This window comes from Amblyomma maculatum, chromosome 2 (assembly GCF_055883805.1).
Source record: "Amblyomma maculatum isolate TAMU_Amacu chromosome 2, ASM5588380v1, whole genome shotgun sequence".
In the NCBI taxonomy this organism is placed as follows: Eukaryota; Metazoa; Arthropoda; class Arachnida; order Ixodida; family Ixodidae; genus Amblyomma; species Amblyomma maculatum.
Window position 1 is genome coordinate 103855456 of NC_139345.1, and position 26505 is coordinate 103881960.

At 47.9% G+C, this 26505-nt stretch overlaps 2 protein-coding genes across 3 annotated transcripts in view; both read right to left on the bottom strand.

Moving 5' to 3' along the window:
- Positions 1-324: 324 nt before the first annotated feature.
- On the bottom strand, positions 325-2769 carry LOC146199447 (membrane metallo-endopeptidase-like 1). Its single transcript, XM_084592130.1, has one exon. The coding sequence runs from the start codon at positions 2767-2769 to the stop codon at positions 325-327; it is 2445 nt and encodes an 814-aa protein (XP_084448256.1).
- A 6188-nt stretch (positions 2770-8957) lies between these two features.
- The window catches only part of SCAP (SREBP cleavage activating protein), a 90320-nt gene continuing 72772 nt past the window's right edge, over positions 8958-26505 (bottom strand). For both annotated transcript variants that reach the window (XM_084594934.1, XM_084594933.1), the window contains exons 27-28: positions 23808-23870; positions 8958-17401 (exon numbers count right to left, since the gene is read on the bottom strand). In XM_084594934.1, the coding sequence (XP_084451060.1) occupies positions 17222-17401; positions 23808-23870 (243 nt within the window). In that variant the 3' untranslated portion in view covers positions 8958-17221. The remainder of the gene's footprint in view (positions 17402-23807; positions 23871-26505) is intronic.

The window sequence follows — 26505 nt, forward strand, 5'->3', positions numbered from 1 at the left end:
GCAGGAAGGGGAAAAAAAAGAAATGTAGTGCCGAAAGGAAAAGCTAGCGGCTTTTATAATAGTTAAGAATAAAAGGCTTCAATATTTAAAAATACTATTGACAAAACCAAAATCGAACCGGTGAAGAGCAATAGTTTCGTGTCTTCGACATTTCCACTAGTTGTTAAATATATGGTAGGCACTTTCGCCCAATTTTGGCGTATTCAGTTGTAGGTATCACGGGTACAGAGATCATTAGGGAGGCAAAGAATAACAATTTGATAATAAAAATCCCCCCCCCCCCCTCTCTTCCCCGACAAAGCCAAAGTTTCTTCTGCTTGCTTTTCATGCGGACAGAATGCACTTCTCCGCCGGGTTCATCAATGAGCCGGGTCTGCAACTGAAGGCAGTTGCGAACTCTGGCGAGTTTCGAAGAGGCCCATTAACGCGGTACCACGCCGGGCTTCGGGGTCCCTGGGCTGCCGTCTCACGCAAGAAGCGCCGGTTGCTTTTCTCGCAGAAGTTCGCCGCGTAGAACACGAAGAACAGCTGGCTCACGTTCCAGCGTTCCAGTAACGTGAGCCGATAGTTAACCGACACGCGATCGGCGTACAGCATGAACGCGTCCAGGGCGGGCCGAAGCGACAGGAGGTCCCACAGGTCAGACCAGGAGGTCCGCGATGCATTCAGAGGCGCGTCCTTCTCTGGCCACGGCAGCGAGCCGTACTGATGCTCCAGGCAGAGTCGCAAGTCGTGCATAATCGGCGCTAAGCTGCGACTTCGCTCCTCTGCTCCCGCGTTGGCCGAGAACTCGAAATTGAAGGCCCAGTGGTAAATAGCGCGGAACACGGTCCGGTATATCCTGGGTGCGGCTCGCGCCATTTGAAGAGGCCGTAGCGCGGGGTCATCCTTGACGAGCAAGTCAAAGACTGGTAGCGGGATCTCCAGTCGCTCGAAAGGCGGCTCCATATGGCCCTCGGCACTAAGGAAGCCACCTGTCCAGCCCGGGTATGCAGTGCGCGAACTCATGCGTACAAAAAGCCGTTTCTCGAGCGACTTGCGGATCCAGGTGTAGAAAAACTGCGCCGTCGACGTACGCGCATTGCTTAGGTAGATGCCGTCCAGGTACGCGATCAGTGCGGTCACATTTTGCAAGGCACGAGGTGCCAACGCCTCCCAAGATATGCTATTCAGGCGGTCTAGAAGATGCGCCTTCAGCTCGCTGTTGAACCGTGCGAGACGTACCAGCACGTGCTCGATAAGCACGAGGCGCAGAGTGGACACCAGGTCATCGAGGAAGTCGCTGCTGTTGCCACGACCCGGTATACGCGTTCGGGACATGTTGCGAGCCGCGTGCAGAGGAAAGTTCGGCTCGAATCGGTTCAGCAGGCACAGGCAGTAATGCGCCTGCGGCAGCGAATGGGCAAACTGCGGGTGCCGGGCGCAGCTAACTGAGGCCACTTGGTCGCGGTACTTGATGCCACCCAGCAGCGGCGACAAATCCATAGTTATGCGGAACAGCAGGTATCCCAGCAGATCTCGGGACGAGCGCATTAGCTCGCGGTCGCGCGTCAGCCGTAACACGTGTTCGGGCGAGCCCAGCTTGATGTAGGTGCGGGCAGTGATCGGCCTCAGCCCTTTACCAAACACGCTCTGCAAGTAGCTGGTCCACTCGAAGTTACTCAGCATGGGCAGGTCGCGCACTTTCACTGTACTGCCATTCGCAAGCACGGCGTCGTCTAGAGGTGGGCGCAGTAGAAGCCGGCTGAGTCGGTCTTCGAAGCGTAGCAAGTCGGTGTCCGTCTGCTTTTGGAAAAAGGCCAGCAAAGATTCGAAGCCGGTGCGCACCAGCTCGTACTCGTCCTTCTCGAGTGGGGCTCGCAGCAGCACAGTCGACGGCTCTTCCAGGCCCACGAAGCGCTTGTTCTCGTTCGAGATATCTTTGACGACGGACGGCCTGAACATTGCATCCACGCCCAGCTGCCGGAAGGCTATGCCGAACTTACGCGACACCTCGGCCGCTGAAGGCTGTCTACGCGACTGAGAAGAGGTAGCGCGTACCATCCAAGGTCGCAGGTGCGTCGCGTCCAAAAACATGGCGAGCAGGTTCTCGAAAAGTACCGGCTCGGGGTCCATGCAGTGGTCCAGTAGGAAGCGTAACTGAGGAAACCCGAGGGTCGCGTTGCCGCGCAACACCGCGGCCAGAAACTCCACGTAGCTCTCTACCATGGCAGTGTCGACGGACACCTTCTCAGCGCCCGGGGCCAGGACCTGCGATTGCTCCCAGTTACCGCATACGTACAAATAGAAATCGTCGCAGGGGTCTCGGCTGGAGTCGATCTGCTGCAGCAGAAGCCGCGCCTGTTCCACGCACTCCGTCGAGTCGCAAAGCTTAGTTTCGTGTGACGCCGCGTTCAGCAGGCGCTTACTGGACGCCAAATCCGAGGGAGGCTCTTCTACGTTGGTCGGCGGCAGGGCGGCGACGTCACCAAGGCCCACGGGCGGAGATTGGCCGAAGGTGCTGCGGACGTCAATGTTGGGTATGAGCAGCGTGGTCGTAACAAAGGCGGTGACGACGACGGAAACGAGCAGGAGGGCCGTGGTGGAGACGGTGAGCACCCAGAGAAGCGCGCCCCAGAAGCTGCGCCACGGAGGCAGGTTCCCTTGCTCAGGTGACGGACTGGATGCGTACTCTGTGCCAGACTCGGTGGCAGATTCTGTGGCACATTCGGTAGCCGGTTCCAGTTTCCGCAACTCATGAGGTAGCGTGTTGCAGGTGCTGTCGGCCATGGCGACGGTACTGGAACTAGGCAGCGAGACCAAGAGCCGCGCGAGCCCGCTAAGTGAACGAGCTCATGGCTTGCCCTTTTTCCTCCTTGCTACGCATTCTGGACGCTCAAACAAAAATAAAGCGTCCAAAATTACCCAATGCTTTAGGCTGTATCAATCTGCCGTGAGCATTATGAGTTTTCATTTTTTAACCTATTCGTTTCTTTTCCTTGATCCCTCTAATAATTTTCTTTTTAGACATGCAAGTATACATCTGCAAGTAGCTGGAATCCACTAGAACTTACTCAGCATGGGCAAGTCGCGCCCTATTTCCTTCGTGTTGGTGCCCTCTCCCCCGTAATCTCACTCGGGAGGAGGAGGTATATGTGCATCGGATTCGGGCAGGAACGGCTCTGACCCCTTCTGTGCGTCATCGGCGGCGTGACGAACGCTTTCAAATGACCGACAAGCGCCGCATTGTAGCGCTTCACCGGAATTGTGCGATATGAAGCATCTGTTGTGGACCTGTCCAGCTACGGCATCCGTGAAACACGTTCTACCTACGGAAAATAGGCCTGCGGTGGGACCTTGCCTTGTCAGATGGAAGGAAGGATGCACTAGGTGCGATCCTCCTGTGAGGGTACAGACCTCAACCTGCGACCATCATCATCCTACGGCTACCCCAGGCAAGGCCTCCCGCACCATAAGGTTTGGGTTTTTTTTTTTTTTTGGGGGGGGGGGGGAGCGGGCGTTTCCCAGCCAAGGGGCTCATGCAATCCGGCCTGTTCCCACCGGGGCGGGGTCGCAGTGCATATTGATACAAACTATAGTCGACAACGAAGCGGAGACAATCAGTAGCTAGTTGACGTGGACGATGAAGTGGTTGCTAGTTGGCATAGACGACGAAGTTGGTTGTCTGGAACCGCGCTCAGACCGCTGCTCGCACCCCTCTCGGACTTCGGCAGTCTTCTAGGCTCCACCTACGGGATGGCTGCACTACCGTTCTGCTCACCAACTTTTCGAACGAATTTCAGCACCTCGTCAAGGGCACGGTGATCTCTTTCCTCCAAGACGTCGCGGAGTGTCCACATTTGTGCACCGTGGAAGAAGCTCTTCAAGACGACACTGGACCTCGTCACGTTTTGCCACTTGTCGAAATAAACACCGAGTTATCGCCGGCTCAGAAGGATCTGCTTTCGGCTGTCTTGGCAGATTTTGCAGACTGATTCGCAACGTCTTCCAAAGTGGGCCGAACTCCGGTCGCCAAGCACCGTATAATAACAGACGAGACCATGCGCCCCGTATGCCAACGCCCATACCGCGTTTCTCCAACGGAACGAGCAGCGATTCAGAGACAGGTCACCGAAATGCTTTCCGGCGATGTCATTCAGCCGTCTACAAGCCCGTGTGCTTCGCCGGTTGTTCTCCTCAGAAAGAAGGACAACACTGCGGTTCTGCGTCGATTGCAGAAAACTTGGTTAGGTTAGGTTAGGTTAGGTTAGGTTAATCTCGTCACTAAAAAGGATGTTTACCCACTTCCCCGCATAGACGACGCACTCGATCAACTGCGAGATGCCCGATACTTCTCGTCACTAGACCTAAAAAGTGGGTACTGGCAAATAGAAGTGGATGAGAGAGACCGGGAGAAGACGGCTTTCGTGACACCCGATGGCTTGTATGAGTTTAAGGTGCTACCGTTCGGCCTATGTTCGGCACCGGCCACGCTCCAACGCATGATGGACACCGTTCTGTCCGGTTTGAAGTGGCAGTCGTGTTTGGTTTACCTGGACGATGTCGTCATATTTTCGACCACCTTCGACCAACACCTAGAAAGGTTACGCCTTGTGTTAAAAGCTCTCCGAGACGCCAACCTGACAATCAAAACGGAGAAATGTCACTTCGGCTTTGAGGAACTTCGCTTCCTTGGTCACGTGGTCAGCGCAAAATTAAGGTGTTCGCCCGGACCCTGAAAAGACAGCTGCCGTTTCTGGTTTTCCGCACCTTACTGACAAGAAAGCTGTTCGACGGTTCTTAGGTTTGTGCTCCTATTACAGACGCTTTGTACGAGACTTTTCGCACATCGCAGAACCGCTAATCACATTGACTCGAGATGACACGCCGTTCCTGTGGGGAAGTGAACAAGAGGCCGCTTTCCTTGAGCTTCGCAGCCGCCTACAGAATCCTCCGATACTAGGTCATTTTGACGAAAACGCCGCAACTGACGTTCACACTGATGCCAGCCTGGTAAAGCCCAGGGGCTTTACAGCCTGGCGGTAATATGGGCCCTCTGACGGTAATATGGGCCCTCACCAAGTTCCGACCATACCTCTACGGCCGACCTTTCCGCGTTATAAGCGACCACCATTCATTATGCTAGCTCGCGGGCCTCAGAGACCCCTCAGGACAATTGGCTAGATGGAGCCTTAGATTATAAGAGTATGACGTAACAGTCGTATACAAATCAGGACGGAAGCATATCAGGATGCTGACTGTCCGTTGCGCTCGCCCATTGCCATATGTCCAGAAGAAACGGCCGATGATTTTCCGTTTCTGGGGGCTATTAGTACAACCCAAGTGGCGCAGCTGCAGAGAATGGACCCAGAGTTAGCGTCACTCGTCGACTATCTGCAGGGCGTCGACGCCCGTATTCCCCGTGTTTTTCATCGTGGGCTTCAAACGTTCACTCTGCGTGGTAACGTGCTCTACAAGCGAAATTTCGCTAACAGTGAAGAGACGTTTCTCCTTGTTGTGACCTCCGAGTTGCGCCGAGGTATATTGAGTGCCTGTAATGATGAACCCACCACCGGCCACCTGGGGGTGAGCCGTACACTTGCACGAATTCGTCAAAGTATTATTGGCCCAGGTTACTCTCATCGGTGCGGGCCTATGTACGCTCATGTCGTGACTGCCAACGTCGGAAGTCTCCGCCATTGAAACCCGCTGGATTTCTTCAGTCTATTGCTCCGCCGAAGACCCCTTTCCATCAAGTGGGCATGGATCTTCTCGGTCCTTTTCCGAAGTCTTCGTCTGGCAACCGTTGGGTGGTCGTCGCGACAGACTACCTAACACAGTACGCAGAGACCACGTCCCTTGTTGAAGGTACTGCAGCCGAAGTTGCTCAATTTTTCGTTCATAACATTGTCCTACGTCATGGCGCCCCCGCCGTGGTAATCACTGACCGTGGAACAGCTTTTACGGCTCGCCTAATCCGGTTGGTCATGACTCTGACTCACACTAGCCACCGACGTGCGACGGCGTATCACCCTCAGACCAACGGGCTGGTGGAGCGCCTCAATCGCACCCTCACCGGCATGATTGCTATGTATGTGGACGCAGAACATCGCACCTGGGATGCGATTTTGCCCTATATAACTTTCGCGTACAATACCGGCACTCAAGAGACGACGCGACTGATCCCGTTCCAACTTGTCTTCGGTCGCCAAGTGAGCACGTCGTTGGATGCCATGATGCCAGTTAGTCCTTCTTGCGGCTCTGACGCCGAACTTGACGCCATCTTTGTTCAGCGTGCTGAGGAAGCGCGGCAACTAGCACGCCTCAGAATCCACCGACAACAGGCGAATGACGCTGCTCGGTATAACCTCAGCCGAAGAATCGTACCTTACGAGTCGGGCGACTTCGTCTGGGTGTGGACACCTGTTCGTCATCGCGGCCTATCTGAAAAGTTACTAAGTCGATACTTCGGCCCTTACGAGATTGTTCGCCGTATCAGTGACGTCACCTACGCCGTTGTTCCCGTAGCTTCAGCTCCATCCCGAAGGCCACAGCATCCTAAGTCGTGCACGTGGTTCGGCTGAAGCCCTATCATGATCGTGCATGACTGAACTTTTCGTCAACGCCGCTGGGTCCTTGTGACACTTTTGTGCACCTTTTCGCTGACTTCTTCCTAGTAGCATCGCGTCGATGCTACAGAGGAGGGGGGCAGTGATACAAACTATAGTCGATGACAAAGCGGAGACAATCAGTGGCTAGTTGACGTGGACGATGAAGTGGTTGCTAGTTGACATAGACGACGAAGTTGGTTGCCTGGATCGAACCGCGCTCAGACCGCCGCTCGGACCACTCTCGGACTTCGGCAGTCTTCTAGGCTCAGGGCGTTGCCTGGACGTTTGGCGCAATACCCGTTACAATATGCACCACGTCCGTACCACCCCGGTGGGTCAAAGCCTGATGCGAGCAAGTCTTCTACTATCTCACTTCTAGTTTTCCGTTTTCTTCTTTGAAGATCACCATGGGGTGTCCCCATTCTTCAAAAAACTTATTTCTCCCTAAGTGGCGTCTTTCTCTCTCTAGGTGGAACCATAGTTCTTTTCTGATTTTGGCCTTCACTTCATGTAGGCTCGGAGTCTTATTCGAGTTGGCCGCCTTGCAATGGGGCAACCACACCTGATAGTTGACCTCTGCCAGTGTCAAGACAAACTTCTTGCGCCCTTCCTTTGGAAGCGGGTTGAAGTAGCGCACGGTGGGGTATGGGATCCCGGGGAGGCCGAACATATCTCTCAGACGCTCTAGGAGTGCTGCGGGAATTAGGCAGTCAAGAAAGATGTGCTCCGCTGTCTCTCGGGCCAAGCAGAAGGGACACAGGTCACTGTGGCTACAAGAAGTAGATGCTGGACAATCTGTTTATTGGCAACTTATGCGATTGTAGCGAAAAGCTACCCTGCGCGGGTCAGAGCCGAGTTTCGCGTGTGCGGGAACCGCCAGTACTGCGCATGCGCGAAAACCAAGTGACGTCACGAGAGGCGCAGTTGCGTCGCCTTCTCTCCGCCGCCTGACCAACAGATGCGCCGCGCGCTACTGCGCATGTGGGTCGCTTCCTCGCCACCGCCGCCGCCTGACCTTTCCGGGCCGTCTGTTTACGACAGATGCGCCGCGCGCGACTTCGCATGCGCAAGGAGGGTGCGCCGCGTGTATATAATGCACTTGACGGAGAACTGGCGGGCGCACTCGACATGGAAGCCAATGAGAGTGCGGCTGCTGCTAAACGACGCAAAAGAGCGGAGAAATTGAGTTCTTTCGATCCAGAGGTAGTCGCCTAGGTGCTGGCCACCGAACAATGCAGGAAAGATCGAGCCAAGGCGAAACGTGCATCTTAAACGTCGAAAAAATGCGAGGAACGCCTCGCGAAAAGACGCCACCAAGAAGCCGAACGACGCGCTATGGCCATCGCTGTGGCCAGTGGCAGTCAACAAAGTGAGGAGGAGCAGCAGAAGGAGGAAAAACATGGAAGATTCTAAGCCTCACCACTACACCGAACACGTGTTAGGACTGAGTGAAAGCGCGAGTGCGTCCAGAGTGTTTAGGTCGGACTTTGTGAACAACCCGTTTGGCCATGTTTGTGGTGTGAGAGACTATGGCACTTGAGAGACATGACTTCGGTAAGTGACAGCACACGCGAGACGTTGAGTTCAGCATTTGTCGAGTTGAGTGGAACCGTGGCTGCGCGATGTGTAATTAGGGATCTCTAGTGAAACAGAAAATTCCTCTCTATAGTGTTACCAATGGGTATCGCTATCCACCCGTGCCTCCCTGTTTACCAGTGTTAAACGATGTGGCAGAAAGTTTGATTTCACCTCGCTTTTCGGTACGTATATCCAGGCTAAGTTTTAGCTAAGCCACAGCCAGTTTTTTGAGAGAGGCCTGTTTACACTCCTCCTAACTTTCTCCTACTCCCCTCTCCCTTTTTACTATGCTTGATGGCAAACTTCTCAAATAAAAAAAAAGTATGCATCAAAAACTTTCTCTGCTGCTCAATTCTTAGCTGATCACCCTATGTGGGTATGTGCCCATGTTATTTCACAAACTACAACTTTAACCCAGGAACTAAGTATTGCTTGACTCCATAACATATAGAAACAGCATCTGTGCATCATTTCACTTCATAAAACCATCTGATGATGTGTTGATTGAAACAATATTTCTGTCTACAACAAATGGCGATATTACAAAAGCTTGTTTTTCACTAACATATTTTGCATGCAAACATCCCCATTCAATATTTAGGCTGTTCACAGATCGCGGTTACACGCTTTCCTGTGCCACCTAACTTTTTCTTACTAGCCCTACTCTATTCCAGGTGACAATGTACTTGTTTCATTGCTATCACAGAAAGCAACTGCCATGTCAGCCCTACAGGAAGTGAAGAGTTTGCCAGAGAGAGAATGGAAAAGCTCATGGAATGAGACAGTGGAGACATCACAGCATACATAATTTATTATGAGTAAAAACTCTTCACATATTCACACATGTGATTTGATGTTTTGTCACAATGAGACATGACAAAAATATGGTGCAGCAAAATAGCTCTGTATTTCTTAACAATGCAACCAATGCACCGGCACTATTTGTTGAATTTGGCTGCTCTAAATGCACTACAAGTAGCGTAAGGCAGGCAATACTTTAATGCTCAGTACTCTTTAAGCTTATAACAAATCTGCAAATTCAGCAGCATTGAAATCAATCACAAAAATGGGTGCAAAGGTAATATGCATGAATTAAATTATAATCCACAAATGGCACACGACCTAGCCAACGGAACACACACAGGACTATGGCCCTAGATAAAATCGGCACAAATTTTATGATACTGCGTGAAAACCATCTAGCATCGCCACTTTTGTATGTTGCTCTTTTCGAAGCCAGGCCCTCATATTTAGTATAGTAGAACCCCGCTGTTGCGTTCCCGGGTGCTGCATTTTCCCGGCTGCTACGTCCTTGTGGTCGAGTCCCAGCATGACTCTCATAGACTTCCATATATTAGAAACCCCGCTGTTACGTCGTAGCTTGGGACACGTTCCCGCATGATACGTTGTGAACTCGCACCCCAAGCCAACCCGAAAAACAAGCAGCGACGGCCATGTTTACTTTTTTGGCGAATTGACTTCGCCTGGCTTGGCCTAGCGTTGCTGGCGTGTCTACAGAGGGCACTAGTGACGCTTGGGCAGGCTGCATCATCATCATCAGCAGCAGTAGTTGCGCTTTTTTTTTTTTTTTTGCGTCTTGCTGTCTTTCATTACTCCATGCTCCATCCTTTGTGCGGTTGGTGTGTGTGCGACTGACTTCACGATTGCCGAGCTTAGGACTCTTTCCGCGTGTATTTTCCGGCTGTGAATTCGTTCCGCGGTCGTGTGCACACGCGTCCAGCGCACTCAATCGCCCACCTGGCGCGTGCCAACCGTTCAGCACGTAAATACAGCAAGATGGCATCAACAAAGCGCAAAGCGCTATCCTTGGAGGATAAACTGAATATTCTCCGCACTGTGGATGCAAACCCAACGCGGAAGCGGGTGTGCATCGCTAAGGAACTGGGACTTACGCCATCCACCCTCAACTCTATTGTTTCGAAAAGAAACGAGATCGAAGCAAATGCCCGGTCCTTTGACATCAAAAGCAAGCAAGCCCGCGGTGCGGAGCATTGCAGCTTGACGAGGCGGTGTACAAATGGTTCAAGCAAGCCAGAGCTGCAGGTGTTAATTTTGATGGCACCATTTTGCGCGAAAAAGCACTGGAGATAGCAGACCAGGTCGGGATCGTCGATTTCACTGCGTCAAACGGCTGGATCGACCGATTTAAACGAAGGCACGGAATTTGCTACCGGACCGTGAATGGGGAGGCCGCAAGCGTGGACGTGGCCACTGTAGGCAGCTGGAAAGAGACCGTGGCGCGCATTATTGACGGCTACGAACCTAGGGACATTTTCAGTGCCGATGAAGCGGGCCTCTTTTTCAAAGTACAGCCCTCGAAGACGCTTAGCTTGAAAGGCGAGGCTTGCCACGGCGGAAAATGCAGCAAAGACCGTCTCACCGTTTTGTTGTGTTGCAACTCGGATGGCTCCGAGATGATGAAGCCGTGGGTCATCGGCAAATTTCGAAACCCACGTTGCCTAAAGAATATACGTTACCTGCCCTGCCACTACAAGAACAACAGCAAGGCTTGGATGACGTGCGCAATTTTTGACGAGTTCCTCGCGTACATGGACTCGAAGATGGGCTGTCAGGACAGAAAAGTCGTCCTTTTTTTAGATAACTGCTCCGCGCATCCTAAGGACACTACGTCGCTGCGGAACATCAAGGTGGTTTACCTTCCGGCCAACACGACCAGCCACCTTCAACCCTTAGATGTTGGCATCATCAAAAACGTGAAGCATTTTTACAGGAAATGCATCGTGAAGCGATCCCTGGCCTCCGTGGACCGCGGGCAACAGCCAACTGGCATTACCATCCTGGATGCCATGCACTATCTGGCCACGGCATGGAGTGCTGTCACCGCCACAACGGTCAGGAATTGCTTAGCGAAGTGCTTCGGCGACGCAGACAGCGCAGCAGAACCAGGAACCGTGGACAACCCCGGAACCCCCGAGGACTGCGAACTGGACACGGCCATGGAAGCGGTTGGCGCGAACGGGATCGTGTACAACGATTACGTGTCTGTGGATGATGCCGTTGCCACCTCCGAGATGATGACTATCGACCAGATCGTGACCGAGTGTGTAGACGCGCACAACAGTGGCGACGAAGAGGAAGAGGAGGAGCAGGATGCGCCACAGCCGGAACCGACGTTTACATCGGCTGTGGCGGCATTGGACCTTCTCAGAAGGTACGTTCGCGACGATCGCGAGAGCCACATGGCACTGCAACTTTTGGAGAAGCGAGTTGTGCTCACCGGACGCGAAAAGATGCGACAGACAACGCTGCATGACTTCTTCAAGTGATAACATGGCAATAAATGTATTCAGTTGCCCACTACTGTCATTTTTCAATTTGTCCTACTTCCCGGCTCTTACGTTTTTTTTTTCTACGGTCCCATGAAAAACTTATCAGCGGGGTTCTACTGTATCAACTCCATAACGCAGCACCTTAGCTACCATGTGCCAATGACAGATTAAAATCAAGGCACTAAGGTGCACCAGAATCCTCACAATATTTAAACCTCAAGGAATATGTTTTCACTGCACTGCAAATGCATTTGCAAGGAGACTTTTGGTTGGAAAAACACATACACTATTAAAATTACGGTTTGGGGGGGAGAGGGGGATACAAAACAATGAAACAAATGGTACTCTCCCACTCACTTGAAAAAAATTTATACTTCTGCCGAATGCTCTGATGTAATCAAGCACACAGCATCGAGCAAGCAATTTTGATTACTCAAATGGGGCTGAAAAAAAACAAACTACTTAATTCTTTAATTGTTGCTTAAGTGTCATGTGTTACCGTACTACCAGCAGAGAATTCCCTGTGCACTTTGAAAATGCAGCACACTCCATCTTTGCCCCCCCCCCCCCCCCCCTTCCGGCAGCCCTGCCACTCTGAAGTCACTCCTAAATTAGCATAGTTCCAAACCATTAGCTGTGCCGCTACTTGTGTTCTGCTACATCTGCTTCCAGTCTTTCGCCCTCTAGTGGTGACCAAATACAACATCAATGCAATCAGTCCTCCATGCTGGTCACTGCTATTTTCGTAAATCGCAAGATTTTCTAACAGCCCCGTCATCAAACCACTCTCCGGCAAATTTTGGATATACAGAGAGCTACAAAACGGAAGGTATGAAAGCACATTTTTTTTGAAGCTGCCATTTTTCTGCCTCAGAAGCTTTCCCCTCACCGTTGCTAGCATGCCAGAAGGGAAGCAACAGGCTCCAAAACAGTACCATATGCAATACTCCCAAGGCTTGGCGTACATTTTCTGCCACCATGCTCTATCTTCGCAGCTTGCTTTCTAACAAAGCCCTTATGGACATGCTTTCCTCTTATTCTATGTGAAGCAACCAAGAAATGGGCGCATTTTTATAGGTGTAAAAGAACGTAACACTGCTCAATGACGCAGTACATCATGAAATACGGCAAGAAAGAGCAATAGAGGGCTGGGTTCGGAGGTGTTTCGGGGCCTCTTAAACACAAAATGACCCGCTGCCTGTGCAGAGTAGTATGCCATATGCCAGACAATGATCCTTCAGGCCAACCTCTATGCCTTCTCAATTAAACCTCTCCCACTCTAGACAAAATAATAAGACAACACAAACTAGCATCACATTACGAGTCTGTCAGCTTGTGCTAGTGCTGTTCAGAATTACAGCTACCTTCTTTTAGTAGATCGCTTAATGGAAAGGGAATGTAGACGGTAGATATTTTAATGAAAAAAAAAATAAAATAAAGAAGATAGAATGCTAAGCCACAAGCTTCGATGTACAGTGCTCCATCAAATGCCCAGTCATCCATCAGTACAGAACTGCCAAGTCAAACATAGGTAAGTTTATGTACAAAAACCACAGAAAGCATTTCACGAAAAAAAAAAAAAAGGCAGCGTCAAAACACTTTCATTCACAGCATTACAGATTAATGTAACAAAGATGCCTTAGATCTATTTTACGATCATAATAGAATATGAGCAAAGTGCCTGTTAATGTGGTGTGCAAAGCACAATAGCTCATTGCTATCCATTATTAAAAATTCAAAAGACCGCCATGTAGGCATTGAAAATAATGAGAAGTTAAAATTCCACAACTTGGCCCTTTTCCTTCTGCAGTAAAGCCTTGGGACTGACAAGAAATGATACTTATGACCTTAACTTGTACCAATAACGTATACAAAGTACCAGCAGTAGTAGATAAAAGATGCCAAAACATTTTAAAAAATGCTTGGTTACCCTATGCTGGTTAGTTACATAATGCAACACACCTAAGGCAAGCCTGTGGGAGTGCAAACATCCCATGCAAAGCAACAAAACTGGGAAAAGGAAAGGCGCACAACACACTACTGTATTTAAACCAACACAACACAACTTTATCCCCTTAGTTCTTCATTGATTTGACGCATTTCGAGTTATAATTGGAACCAAGGTCATAGCATAGGTTGAATGTACACTAGAGCTCTGCTATTCCCATATCCCCATAACCGATGGAGTCACCTTATACTATCATATAGACTTTTTTCATTTTCTAAGGTTACGAATTCCTCTTTCGAATTATATTTGTGGCCATGTTACCCACATGTAAATACGGTACACCATTGCAAAGCAACAAAACCAGCAAAACGAAAAGGCGCACAACACACTATATTGATCACTGCTTTGAGAGATTGTCTGGCCATTTGTAACACATTCTCTCTCTATGTGTGTTTCGCACGTCTATGCTACTTGTATAATCTGAAATCCAACAAGCTGGAATTCATGTTTGAGTCCACAATGCGACATCAGAAAGAGGCCCGTGGTGAATCATGCACTAGGAGTGCCCCTTTTCCCACAAAACAAGAATCGTGTCGGTTGGTCACAGGGGGTGAATGTACAAATGCTGCATACTAAATCCTGGCCCATATAAATTACCTGCAGTTTGGTTTATCCACAGAACAGCAGATGATTATTACAAACACTATGTGGCTACAAAAATTTCTTCAGAATCAATTCGGTTGTTTCATTATAAGACCATACCCTGGCTACAACCATATTCAGCGGCCTGGGGTGTGACGTGACAAAATTGTTTATCTATTTACCTTCATCAAATGGCGCTTGTACACTTGTCATTAGAGACATCTTCATAACCAAAGCAACTTATACAATTTTTCTTTTGCAGATTACTTTGCTCCATAACGACTGGAGAGATTCCAACCTTCATTTTACTGTAATTTTAATAAGAGGCGAGTCAGTGTTTTGCTTTTATATGAAAGAAAGAGGCCACGAAGATTTTTTTATGGCTTTTCTTTTTTTTTTTTACTCACCTGGCCTTAACAGAAGCAACAGGACCAGTATCAATCTATAATGAGCAGTACACAAATTTCTACGCCCAACTGTGCATTCTTGTACTGCATGTCTGTAATCTCCATTCGTTGTGATGCACGTAAAGATGAGCTTTTTACATTACTCCTGTGTAATAAAGACCCGTCGATGCTGGCATTTTATACTCTGTGATGTAAGTAGGCTACGCAGACAAGAAATGAAAGAGGTCGAATGGGAGAGATACAATTAAAGCAGCAAAAACAGCGGTATTATATTCAGGGCAAGGCTCAAGGTGAACCACCAAATAACAGACAAAAGCTTTCATTCCAAAAAAGGAAATGTACAGAAAAGAAGACAAAGAGGCAAGAGTGAAAGACAGAAAAAGGGCCCATGTGTTCATTAAAATATGTTCATCAATTATAAAGATGATTTGTCATCTCTCTACAGGTTTCTATTTTTATCACTGAAAAATATTTTTGTACTGAACATATGCACACAATCTTCTTGCATGCTCTTTCCCTTTTACTACATTATCTATTTCTCTTGCAGAAGAAAAGTGCTCAGGTATCAACATAATGCCCCACATCTTTTCAACAATGGCCCATCCTTTTTACTGTTTTAATCACACTGACTGGCACAGCAGAAAACTTTTAATTGGATGAAAAGAAATGCAAGAGCAAAAGATGAACGATTTTGAACAATGTGTTTCATGCCCTAATGGACCTGGAGTATCAAATTTCCACCAACTTATATATATTTTGTATATATACTTTGTATATATACAACTTGTATATGTTGTATATAAATATTTTATTTATTAAAGCTGGGCAGATAATCCTCTAAGGTGCAAACTGACCACGAACGCTCATATTTTATCGAGAAATAGGGATTTTTTGACAGCTACAGATCGAATGACAACGATGTGCAGTGCACGTAAAGAGCTTCTTGAAATCCACTAACTGATGGAAGCCAAACCACAATTTATTCTCTTGATTTATGTCACTGACAAAGTGAAAAATTGTAATACTGAGATTTAATTTCTACAGTTCTAGGAGATGCGCAGCCATCACAAATATTCAAGCATTGCAATCCACCTGCTACAAAGTTTGTAATTAAAATTTCCCAAAACTGTGAAATATGAAGAGCTGCGACCTGGTATCAAAAATTCTTTTTGCTACAATTAATCTTTATCGAAGTCTTACACTTAAAATCGAGAAAAGCAGCTCAGTAAGAATAAATGGAGAATTGCAAAATATGTAAGCTCTAATAGAAAAGTGATTATGCACGCCTTATCACAAAATTTGCAGCAATTACAGGCTATCCGGAAAGCATTTCAACCCTTAAGTAAAAAAAATTAAAAATTCTGAAGCGGATAAAATGACTCACAAAAATAGACCGAATGTCCCATGCACACAGGCCCATAGTGACCACACTCAACCCCAATGTCTGCTCCCGATGGAACACAAAGTAGTACAGATGGCAAGAAAGTATAGCAACAGCTTTTTTAGTTAACCTTAGTCACAGCAGCAATCATGACATAACGAAAAAAGATGTCACATTTCATGCATCAACTCATTCACTGCTGGTCAGAAACCATACGTTTACCAGCTGGTACATATGCTCACAAGCCTCAAAACAAGCTTTCCCCCTCTCCCTCCCCCCAAAAAACAAAAGTAACGACATGAGTGAAAAATAAGAGCCGGGTAATAAATAAGGCGGTCACACTAACAAACAAGCCAAATTTTAAACAAGAACACAAATTCATTATGAAAAGAAGGTCCCTTATAAAAATGATAGCAGTGGGCCAAATGCCACCAATGTTTTCTTATTCTTTTCATCCCTTCACAGACTCACAATTTTAAACAACGAGCACACAGCATCAGCACAGGAACTGAACCACGAAAAAAAAGCTGCAATCAACAATAACATTTAGGTATTGACAACTGCAAAGTGCTGCAGAATGCCCACTGTGGTGTCTGTCCACTGTTGCTGCCACTGCAGTATCACGGTCTCTCCTCCTCTTTTTTATATTATAAATCTCTCTGATCACACTTCTTTCAAACAAGTAGCAACACACATACACCGAGGTCTGCGCAGTCGGAAAATGCACCGAATGCAGCAAAACTGGACTTCACAGCGCTACTACGACATGTTTTGAAAAGTGGACCCAGATATTCCATGCCTTCAGCCAGCGGCAAAGGAGTGAAGGTAGATGCATGCATGAGTTGAGTCCCGCTCTTACAGCGTGCAGATGCATGAAGATAGGGACAAATGAATGCTCACCACGTGGAGAGATAAAGTAGCATTGCTGCCACGCACGTGACTGCAGAGATGATGATGATGATAATGACACCTGCGGTGGTGATGGTGGTGGGCCAAACACGCATGACACCGCACAGAGAGACAGCACATCTAGTCATGTGTGTCTACTCGCGTGTCACACTGCACGCACTCGCAAAGTAGTGCACAGTCATCGGCTTAAGCAGTGAGACACTTGTGCACCCGTTTATCAGTGATGCGGGTGCAGGAACCGGGTGCAGCAGGGGAGCACGAGCAGCCAGTCGGCGTCTCGGCACGTGGCATCCAGGCAGCTGTAAGCGGGGCTACACAGTCTTGCGTTGGCTTAAGTTAACATGCCGACAGTACCACCTGTCAGCTGCCCACCGTGTCAGCGGCCACCGCTTGCAGCCGGCGCCAGCCTCACGTAGCGGCGAGATCTTTGGAGAAGGGCATGCGGTTCTGTCCCATCAGTCGAACTTGGTGCTCAGTGCCGGGAAGTAGACCACGCACAGGCTGTGGCCGTAGTCGCACACCACTGCGTCCGTGGTGCAGTGCACTTGGTGAACGGCCACCCCGGAGTCGCCGGGACCAAGCATGACAACTTGGACTGCTTCACCCTGGTTCAGATCCCACAGCACAAGGTGGTCCTGTACACAGGCCATGCAAGAAATGAGGATGGGTTTGGATGGCATTTTAGTCTGTGCACTACTTTCCACTACTATCCCTGCGACACCCTGGCAAACTGCTTTCTCTTTCATCTCAACTTGCTTTTCCTGTTACCCACTTTACTTTCCCTAGCCCTTTACAATTGACCCTGACAGAATTAAACAATTAAGTCTGTTGTGAAATTTGGTTTCAGGTTGCATATACTCATTAGCATAGAGCCGTAATAAACTACATAATATGAAGAACCACCCCACATAAGCCTTGCTTTAACTGAGCAGTACGAACGCGCATGCATGGCCTAGGAATAGAGAAGTCTGTAGAATTTAAATATACTGGTAGTAAAGATTTCGATTCACTACCGCACACGAGTCTGTTACAGCCAGAGTGACCTCCATGCCATCTACATAGCTACAGATAAGAAGTGGTTTAATCAACCCTGACATCTCTGAAAGAAGCCAGGAAGCCTGAGTGAGAGCTGTGTGGCTAACAGTTTTCAATATAGAGCATTCTGAGTCAAGTTATGGTCAGCATTTATCTAGCATCTGTCTAGGTGGTCACCTTCCAAGATGAACAATGGGTGCCATGAGCACAAAGTTCTGCAACGTCATCAAATTGCAGAGCTTGTACAAAATTCACACACACAACCATTGACAGCTTGCGAGTACACTTCTTCTCCGCTCACTATTGCAACCAATAAGGAGAAAATGTTTGAATGCAGATAGTGCACAGATTTATCGCCCCTAATCTCTGTTAGGCTTCTATTGTTGGCCTCATTATTGCATCACTGCAGAGGTTACCGTTGCTTGAGACGTCCTAATTAGTGCACGTGCTGTAACGCAACATCCCAGAAAAAGTATGTACAGAGGAAGTTGGCAATTGCTTGGCAGACTGGTGAACGTGCACAAGATTAACACTTCACTCGCGCTGACTGCCCCCCATTCATGCTGCTGCACTTGAGCATTTGCGCGACACTTCCAAGGAAAAAACGCAAGAAGCCAACAAAAATGAGAGCTTTTTGGCACGGGTGATGCACAGAGGCCCAGCCTCGGCGTCGGAAATGTACTCTGCAAAAATGCTCCTGCTCTCCCCGTGCCAGCTATTGCCCCCTCAGTCGCCGCACTAGGTTCGCGTTGCTGGCTGTATAGAAGGTATTCAAATGATGCCAGGAGCTGCATTTTGTTACGCAGAGCACAGCTTCTGCAGTGCAAACCAGAACAGATAACGATAAGCTGATGAGACATGCCTGCAGCCTTTCACCTTGCTTGATGCATAACAAAATGGCCACCACTGTGATGTAGGTGCACACTCCCTACAGAGAGATTACCTACGGGCATGAAATAATCCTCCAAACTTCCCAGATCCCTGTGCACCTTCTGGAGATGCCAGTTTTATTTTATCTTTAGCATGGACCTACTTAAGGACTAGTTCTGCTGGTTCAAGATCTTAGATGGGGACGACACGGAGCACAAGGAAAGTAAGGCAGTCATGCATTTCTATATAGGCGCCTCCCATGTGCAGCTGATTAGTGGAGCTGCAAGCGAACAAAAAAAAAGTTTGGGCGCTGTTGCTACAGGGTAGATCGAGCGAAAAAATGCCGAAAACAAAGAAAAATTTGGGGGGCACACTTAAATGTGACAGCATTCACTGATCCTGTCCCTGGCTTCCCTTGTGAGTTGTGAGTTCTTGTTTGCATACATGCACTTTTCCCACTCACTTGGTTTTATTATCTCACACGTTCTCTTTAGTATAATCCAGCACTTAAATAAAGCCATTAAAGAAGCCATACAAACGTGCCTGCATGGCTTATAAGGGGTGACATATATGACTATAATTGCAGGAACCCCCATTAGCCTCCCATCTGAATTAAGAAACCATAGTTGGCGGCTCCTGCCAAGTCGACCATGTGACATGGTAGCGCAACACCGCACAGCCATATGACCAATAAGTGCTCAGCCATGACAGCTGCCAGCCAACACCTACCAGACCCATGCCAGTGATTATTCAAACACAGTGACAAGGCCTGACTTCTGTTGCTTTAACAGCCAATGGTGTTTGCTAGTGGGGATCACAAGATACGTCATCATTACAGCATCGCCCCCTCCAACGTGCTCCAACCTTTGAACATGCCTTACGCAGCTGTGTTGCTTGCAGTGTGCAATGTTTTGTTTTCGTGTGTGCCATGTATGCCATGTTGTAATAATGGCTGGTCAAAGCCATTCAAGCTTCGAGAGAAGGTAGCATACAGTAGATCCTGGAAATACCGAGTTATTGCTTATACAGTAGAACCCCGCTGATACGTTTTTCATGGGACCGTAAAAAAAAAAACGTAAGAGCCGGGAAGTAGGACAAATTGAAAAATGACAGTAGTGGGCAACTGAATGCATTTATTGCCATGTTATCACTTGAAGAAGTCATGCAGCGTTGTCTGTCACATCTTTTCGCGTCCGGTGAGCACAACTCGCTTCTCCAAAAGTTGCAGTGCCATGTGGCTCTTGCGATCGTCGCGAACATACCTTCTGAGAAGGTCCAATGCCGCCACAGCCGATGTAAACGTCGGTTCCGGCTGTGGCGCATCCTCCTCCTCCTCTTCCTCTTCGTCGCCACTGTTGTGCGCGTCTACACACTCGGCCACGATCTGGTCGATAGTCATCATCTCGGAGGAGGCAACGGCATCATCCACAGACACGTAATCGTTGTACACGATCCCGTTCGCGCCAACCGCTTCCATGGCCATGTCCAGTTTGCAGTCCTCGGGGGTTCCGGGGTTGTCCACGGTTCCTGGTTCTGCTGCGCTGTCTGCGTCGCCGAAGCACTTCGCAAAGCAATTCCTGACCGTTGTGGCGGTAACAGCACTCCATGCCGTGGCCAGATAGTGCATGGCATCCAGGATCGTAATGCCAGTTGGCTGTTGCCCGCGGTCCACAGAGGCCAGGGATCGCTTCACGATGCATTTCCTGTAAAAATGCTTCACGTTTCTGATGATGCCAGCATCTAAGGGTTGAAGGTGGCTGGTAGTGTTGGCCGGAAGGTAAACCACCTTGATGTTCCGCAGCAACGTAGTGTCCTTAGGATGCGCGGAGCAGTTATCTAAAAAAAGGACGACTTTTCTGTCCTGACAGCCCATCTTCGAGTCCATGTACGCGAGGAACTCGTCAAAAATTGCACACGTCATCCAAGCCTTGCTGTTGTTCTTGTAGTGGCAGGGCAGGTAACGTATATTCTTTAGGCAATGTGGGTTTCGAAATTTGCCGATGACCCACGGCTTCATCATCTCGGAGCCATCCGAGTTGCAACACAACAAAACGGTGAGACGGTCTTTGCTGCATTTTCCGCCGTGGCAAGCCTCGCCTTTCAAGCTAAGCGTCTTCGAGGGCTGTACTTTGAAAAAGAGGCCCGCTTCATCGGCACTGAAAATGTCCCTAGGTTCGTAGCCGTCGATAATGCGCGCCACGGTCTCTTTTCAGCTGCCTACAGTAGCCACGTCCACGCTTGCGGCCTCCCCATTCACGGTCCGGTAGCAAATTCCGTGCCTTCGTTTAAATCGGTCGATCCAGCCGTTTGACGCAGTGAAATCGACGATCCCGAGCTTGTCTGCTATCTCCAGTGCTTTTTCGCACAAAATGGTGCCATCAAAATTAACACCTGCAGCTCTGGCTTGCTTGAACCATTTGTACACCACCTCGTCAAGCTGCACATGCTCCGCACCGCGGGCATGCTTGCTTTTGATGTCAAAGGACCGGGCATTTGCTTCGATCTCGTTTCTTTTCGAAACAATAGAGTTGAAGGTGGATGGCGTAAGTCCCAGTTCCTTAGCGATGCACACCCGCTTCCGCGTTGGGTTTGCATCCACAGTGCGGAGAATATTCAATTTATCCTCCAAGGATAGCGCTTTGCGCTTTGTTGATGCCATCTTGCTGTATTTACGTGCTGAACGGTTGGCACGCGCCAGGTGGGCGATTGAGTGCGCTGGACGCGTGTGCACACGAAATTCACAGCCGGAAAATACACGCGGAAAGAGTCATAAGCTCGGCAATCGTGAAGTCAGTCGCACACACACCAACCGCACAAAGGATGGAGCATGGAGTAATGAAAGACAGCAAGACGCAAAAAAAAAAAAAGCGCAACTACTGCTGCTGATGATGATGACGCAGCCTGCCCAAGCGTCACTAGTGCCCTCTGTAGACACGCCAGCAATGCTAGACCAAGCCAGGCCAAGTCAATTCGCCAAAAAAGTAAACATGGTCGTCGCTGCTTGTTTTTCGGGTTGGCTTTGGGTGCGAGTTCACAACATATCATGCGGGAACGTGTCCCAAGCTACGACGTAACAGCGGGGTTTCTAATACATGGAAGTCTATGAGAGTCATGCTGGGACTCGACCACAAGGACATAGCAGCCGGGAAAACGCAGCACCCGGGAACGCAACAGCGGGGTTCTACTGTACTGAACTCTCAGGATATTCCCTTGAGAAACCCATGCTAAAGCATAGCAATGTTGTTCGCGTTTTTAACAGAACATTCAGTATGTACAGTGAACTGCACAGGGCACTTCTAATAATGGCGCTCTCACGATAGCTTCGCATACATGTCGCCAGGTACCTGAGGTGCGTTGGTGACGCGACAACGCTGCATCGTGTTATCTGTAATCAGTGACGAAGAGCCGACGTTCCGCGATGGGCCGATAAACGGCGATAGTATCGGAGAACGAACAATGTTTTTTGCGATGCTTATTGCCTGGGGGCATAAGAGGAATGTTATGAAGAATGAAGGGTATGGTCAAATAAATGAAAAAAGGTTGGTTAGTGTAATGAAATCTAGGAGTGAATGATGATGCGGTCCCCGTGTCCAAGTGGCATATGACGCATATTCCGCGTACAAGCATCGTAATAATGACGATACTGATGAAAGAGTGATATCTAAGCAGTTTTCATGGGCGCGACAGATCGAGCACTCAGAAAAGTTTAGTGGAGGCAGCGGCGGTCACGAAACGGTGTCACGCGCTGCATGCAGAATCTCAAACCTTGCCGAAATAAATTTCTTTCTGAGTTGCAGCGGCAATTAACTCGAAGGGAAATGGTGCATTCACACCAAAAACCAGTCATAACTCATTTTATTGACTTGTGTAAGCCTTGGCAATTCAAAAATATGCCAAAAACATTTTTCACCGATTTTAGTCGTGATTTTGGAGGAACGATATTTAGGCTTCTATAGCAGCTATTGCAATAATTCTTTCTTTCCTTTCCTCTTTTTTTATTTTTTTGCCAGAGAGATAAACTCATGTTCTATGGGAACACTGCTTCTTAACCACTGCTTTTTTGCCATTATTATCAAAAAAGATCTTTAGTCCCAGTCACCAAAATGAGCCTTTTTTGGCAAGTTTGACAAGCCATAACTTTCTTCCAAATCATCCCAGAATGCTCATCTATGCTTTATTGCAGTCCTTTGTGATTCTAGATCATCCCAAATCTTCTCCTCAAGGTATATGTTTACTATCCATGCTTCTTCCAAACAAAAGACCAGTTTTCCTTACTATATTTAAAACTACCTGCATTAGGTAAAAACAGTTTGTAGTTTTGGAATGAGCTCGAGAAAACGCTCGAATGACGCAAATCTGGTGCAAATCCGCCCATAAAAAAAAAAAAAGCTGGTTCTAAAGCTCTTTTTTTCTCGTTTTCTCAAAACACCCATTCTTGACTGCTTCCTCATTTGTGGAAGCGATATCTCTGCGTTTATTGGAGGTAGAACCATACTTTTGTTGTGGCATGTAGCTAAAAGTGCAAAGCACACAATGTTAGGAATAGATTATGCCATTTATGTTTCAAACATTTTTCAGTTATACTCTAGATCAGATAGTAGGGCACCCGCATTTGGAACAGTGAATTTCGAACTGCTATAACATTGCTAATATTTGTTATATCAAAAAAGTTCTCCTAAAATTGTATTCCTTATGCAATCTAGTACCTAGCAAAGTGTCCATATGAAATTTTTGCAATGCAGTTAATTTTTCACTGTTTCTGCAAATTAAGAACCATTAATTTAATTTATCTTTTGATCTAATTGGCTCATTTTAAAAATAGTTACATATGTGAAATCAGGGCAAGAAACTGAATAAGAATACCAAGTTTAATAAAGTTTGATCAAAAATTAAGAAAAATAGTTTTAAGAGCCATGTCCCCTATTAAATACCTCTATCACTTTCTCTGTGACACAATCTTAGTGACTGACTACACATAGATGTGTACTATAAGCTAACCTTTGCATGCCAAACCCTCATATCTTTGGGAAACAAAAATAGTGAAAAAGAAAATATAACTGAGGCAGTGAGTACATTAGGGAACATTCAGAATTCCAGCCAACAGCTGACTTTTCCTGAAGAATGCTTCATACTTACTTCCTTGGCTGTGACAACAATGGTTTCTGAGAGAAGTGCCATAGTGTTGCAGAGAGTGTTCGCCTGAAAAGACAGAAAAGGTTAGGAAAAGAAAGGTCACAGTTCTACTGTTGTCGGGTAAGCCTCTGCAGGCGATGAGCAAGTCGGTTTATAGCGGCAACTTAACATCACTTTCAGTTATGCGAGAAGGATACCACAAGCTACTTGACTTACTTCTACAACTTAACGGCAACAGCACATTCAACACCCTAACAGCTGCATGACATATTGGTTTATGGGTTTTAGCATCTCAATGAGACTCAGGCTATGAGAGGCGCTGCAGTGAAAGGCTTCGAATAATATCAGCCAAATGAGAATCTTCATTGTGCACCGATGTTGCACAGTAGACGGGTGCGCTGTATTCTGCCTCCATCAAAGCAAAGCTGCCGTGGCTAAGATTGAATCTGGGTCCCGCAGCTCAGTAGTTGTGCTCCCCAACTACTGACCCAGAACAGCAAGCTCATGATATTACTATATAAGAGTTATCTGCACACAAACGTCACACTGGTCAGTGAAAAACGTTACAAAAAATAATACAGTCGAACCCGGATATATCGAACTCGAAGGGGATCGCAAAATAGTTCGATATATCGATAATTCGATATACAGAAATCGGCTTGTGACGGCACTTACGATGCGAAAAAATGATACCGTATTTGTTGCGTAATCAACCCACTCGCATAATGAACCCACCCTCCACTTCTGCACCAAGATTTAAAAAATAAAATAAAACTGTGTTAAGGCCAGCTCGTTCCCATGCAAGCAATTCAACGATCTCAGCGACCAGCGGCAGCGACAGAGCGAAAAATTTCAAACTTGTTGGAACTGCGTCCCTCTTGCTGCTGGAGCCACCGCGGCAGCTCAAAAGAGGTTCCTGTGTCGCCGCGGCAGAAATCACCAGCGTTTTCGCTTGCATGTCACACTGCGTTTCGGTCGTCTCATCCACAGCTCATTTCTTGGCAGCATGCCAAGATACTGTGCAGCGATAACGTCGCGGTGTGTTTATCTTTTGGCAGCTCCTGCGGCGGCGGGGAGCGAACTTGGCAGAGTGCCCGTGGTGGCTTGATTGCACAAGCCTGGTTCGATTTATCACGCCGCGCTTGGGGCGGTCGTCATGATCGCAGAAGCTGTCCGCGTGCTTTCGTTGATTCATACATGCGAGGATAAATGACTCCCGCAAAAAAAAAAAAAAAAAAAAAAAAAAAAAAAAAAAAAAAAAAAAAAAAACTGCCGCTTCTTAACGTCCGAACAGCACGACAATAAGAAAAAATGACTCGCAAAAAAAAAAAAAAAAAAGCTGCCGCTTTTTAACGTCCGCAGGCGCCATAGCCACGTCAGCCGCCACGCGCAGAGGGTTCGCAACACACGCTGGAGAAAGCGTTCGACGCCTGTCTGAAAACGGGCTGAGCTGACTTGGCGCACGCGTAGCGCGTGCTGAAGGAGAGAGATAGCTCGGCAAAAGGATGGGCACACCCACATGGCTTGCAAACGTCACGTGTTGGCGCACGGGAAACGATAACTGCAGATGCGCGTGCCTTTGGAGAATGGGCGCGGCGCTGCCCAGACCAGCCGTCGCCGAACTGTCCCCTCTCATTCCTACCGCGTATGGTTTGAAAACGTCACGCGGCAAACGGCCAAGGGTGATGGGATCGTCTTTGAGGAAGGCACACTTTCCAGTGCGTGGTGCGGAGTTCGATATATCGAACACCCGTTAAATTAAGTTCAATATATGACGCGGCTTTCCTATACTTTTACATGGGATTTTCAAGGGGATATTCCATGAGTTCGATATAACCAAAATTCGATACATCCGGGTTCAATATAACCGGGTTCGACTGTAGTAGATCTAAAAGCCACTTGTGCAGCCTCCATAGACTTCAGAGTGCATCTGTGAAATGCTCAGAATAACAACCAGTGTTTGGACCTAAACTGCCACTCTGCCAATAATAAGTCAGTACACAACTCCACGACTCTCTGCCACTGCACAACATGTATATAGTAAAATCTCGTTAACTCAGCCTTGAAGGGACAGGTAAAAATGTTGCAGTTAACTGAAAGTTCAAATTATCAAATGGCCCTAAATTAAATGCCAAAAACCGTTTGCATAAAAACAGATTTATGTCATACACAGGTGTACAGTGGTTGTCTACACGCGAGATGAAAAACACAAGTGAGACTGACTATTCTTCCCAGTTTCGTTAAGTGCTTAGCTTCGTGCATACTGTCAAGGACGTCAAGGAACGTTATCTCCGAAATCACAAAGGCCTTCGCTGCAATGTATCAGCAGTGGTGCCTCTTTACAAGTGGCCCAGTCATGATTTGAGAGCGCTCTAACACACTCTCAAATCGTTGGCAGTAAGCCTTGGCTATCAGAGTGTATGCAGCGAACAGCCCTTGGCATGCACTTGTGTACTAGTTGACAACTTTTCTAGGCAATGAAAGGACTCAGCCATGCAACTGTGTCACTTGGCAATAGTTCGGCCATAAAAAGGCCTTCCTGCGTGCTGCTTTTACCTTTATTGCTGGAGCAGCTAGTGCCATGTATGGAAGCTTTTTGGAACCAGACGCTCTTAAACAACTCATTGTAATCAAAAAGTTTTCTCCGTGCTGATCTAACATTTAAAACATATATTTAATTAGGACAATGCCGCCATAATGA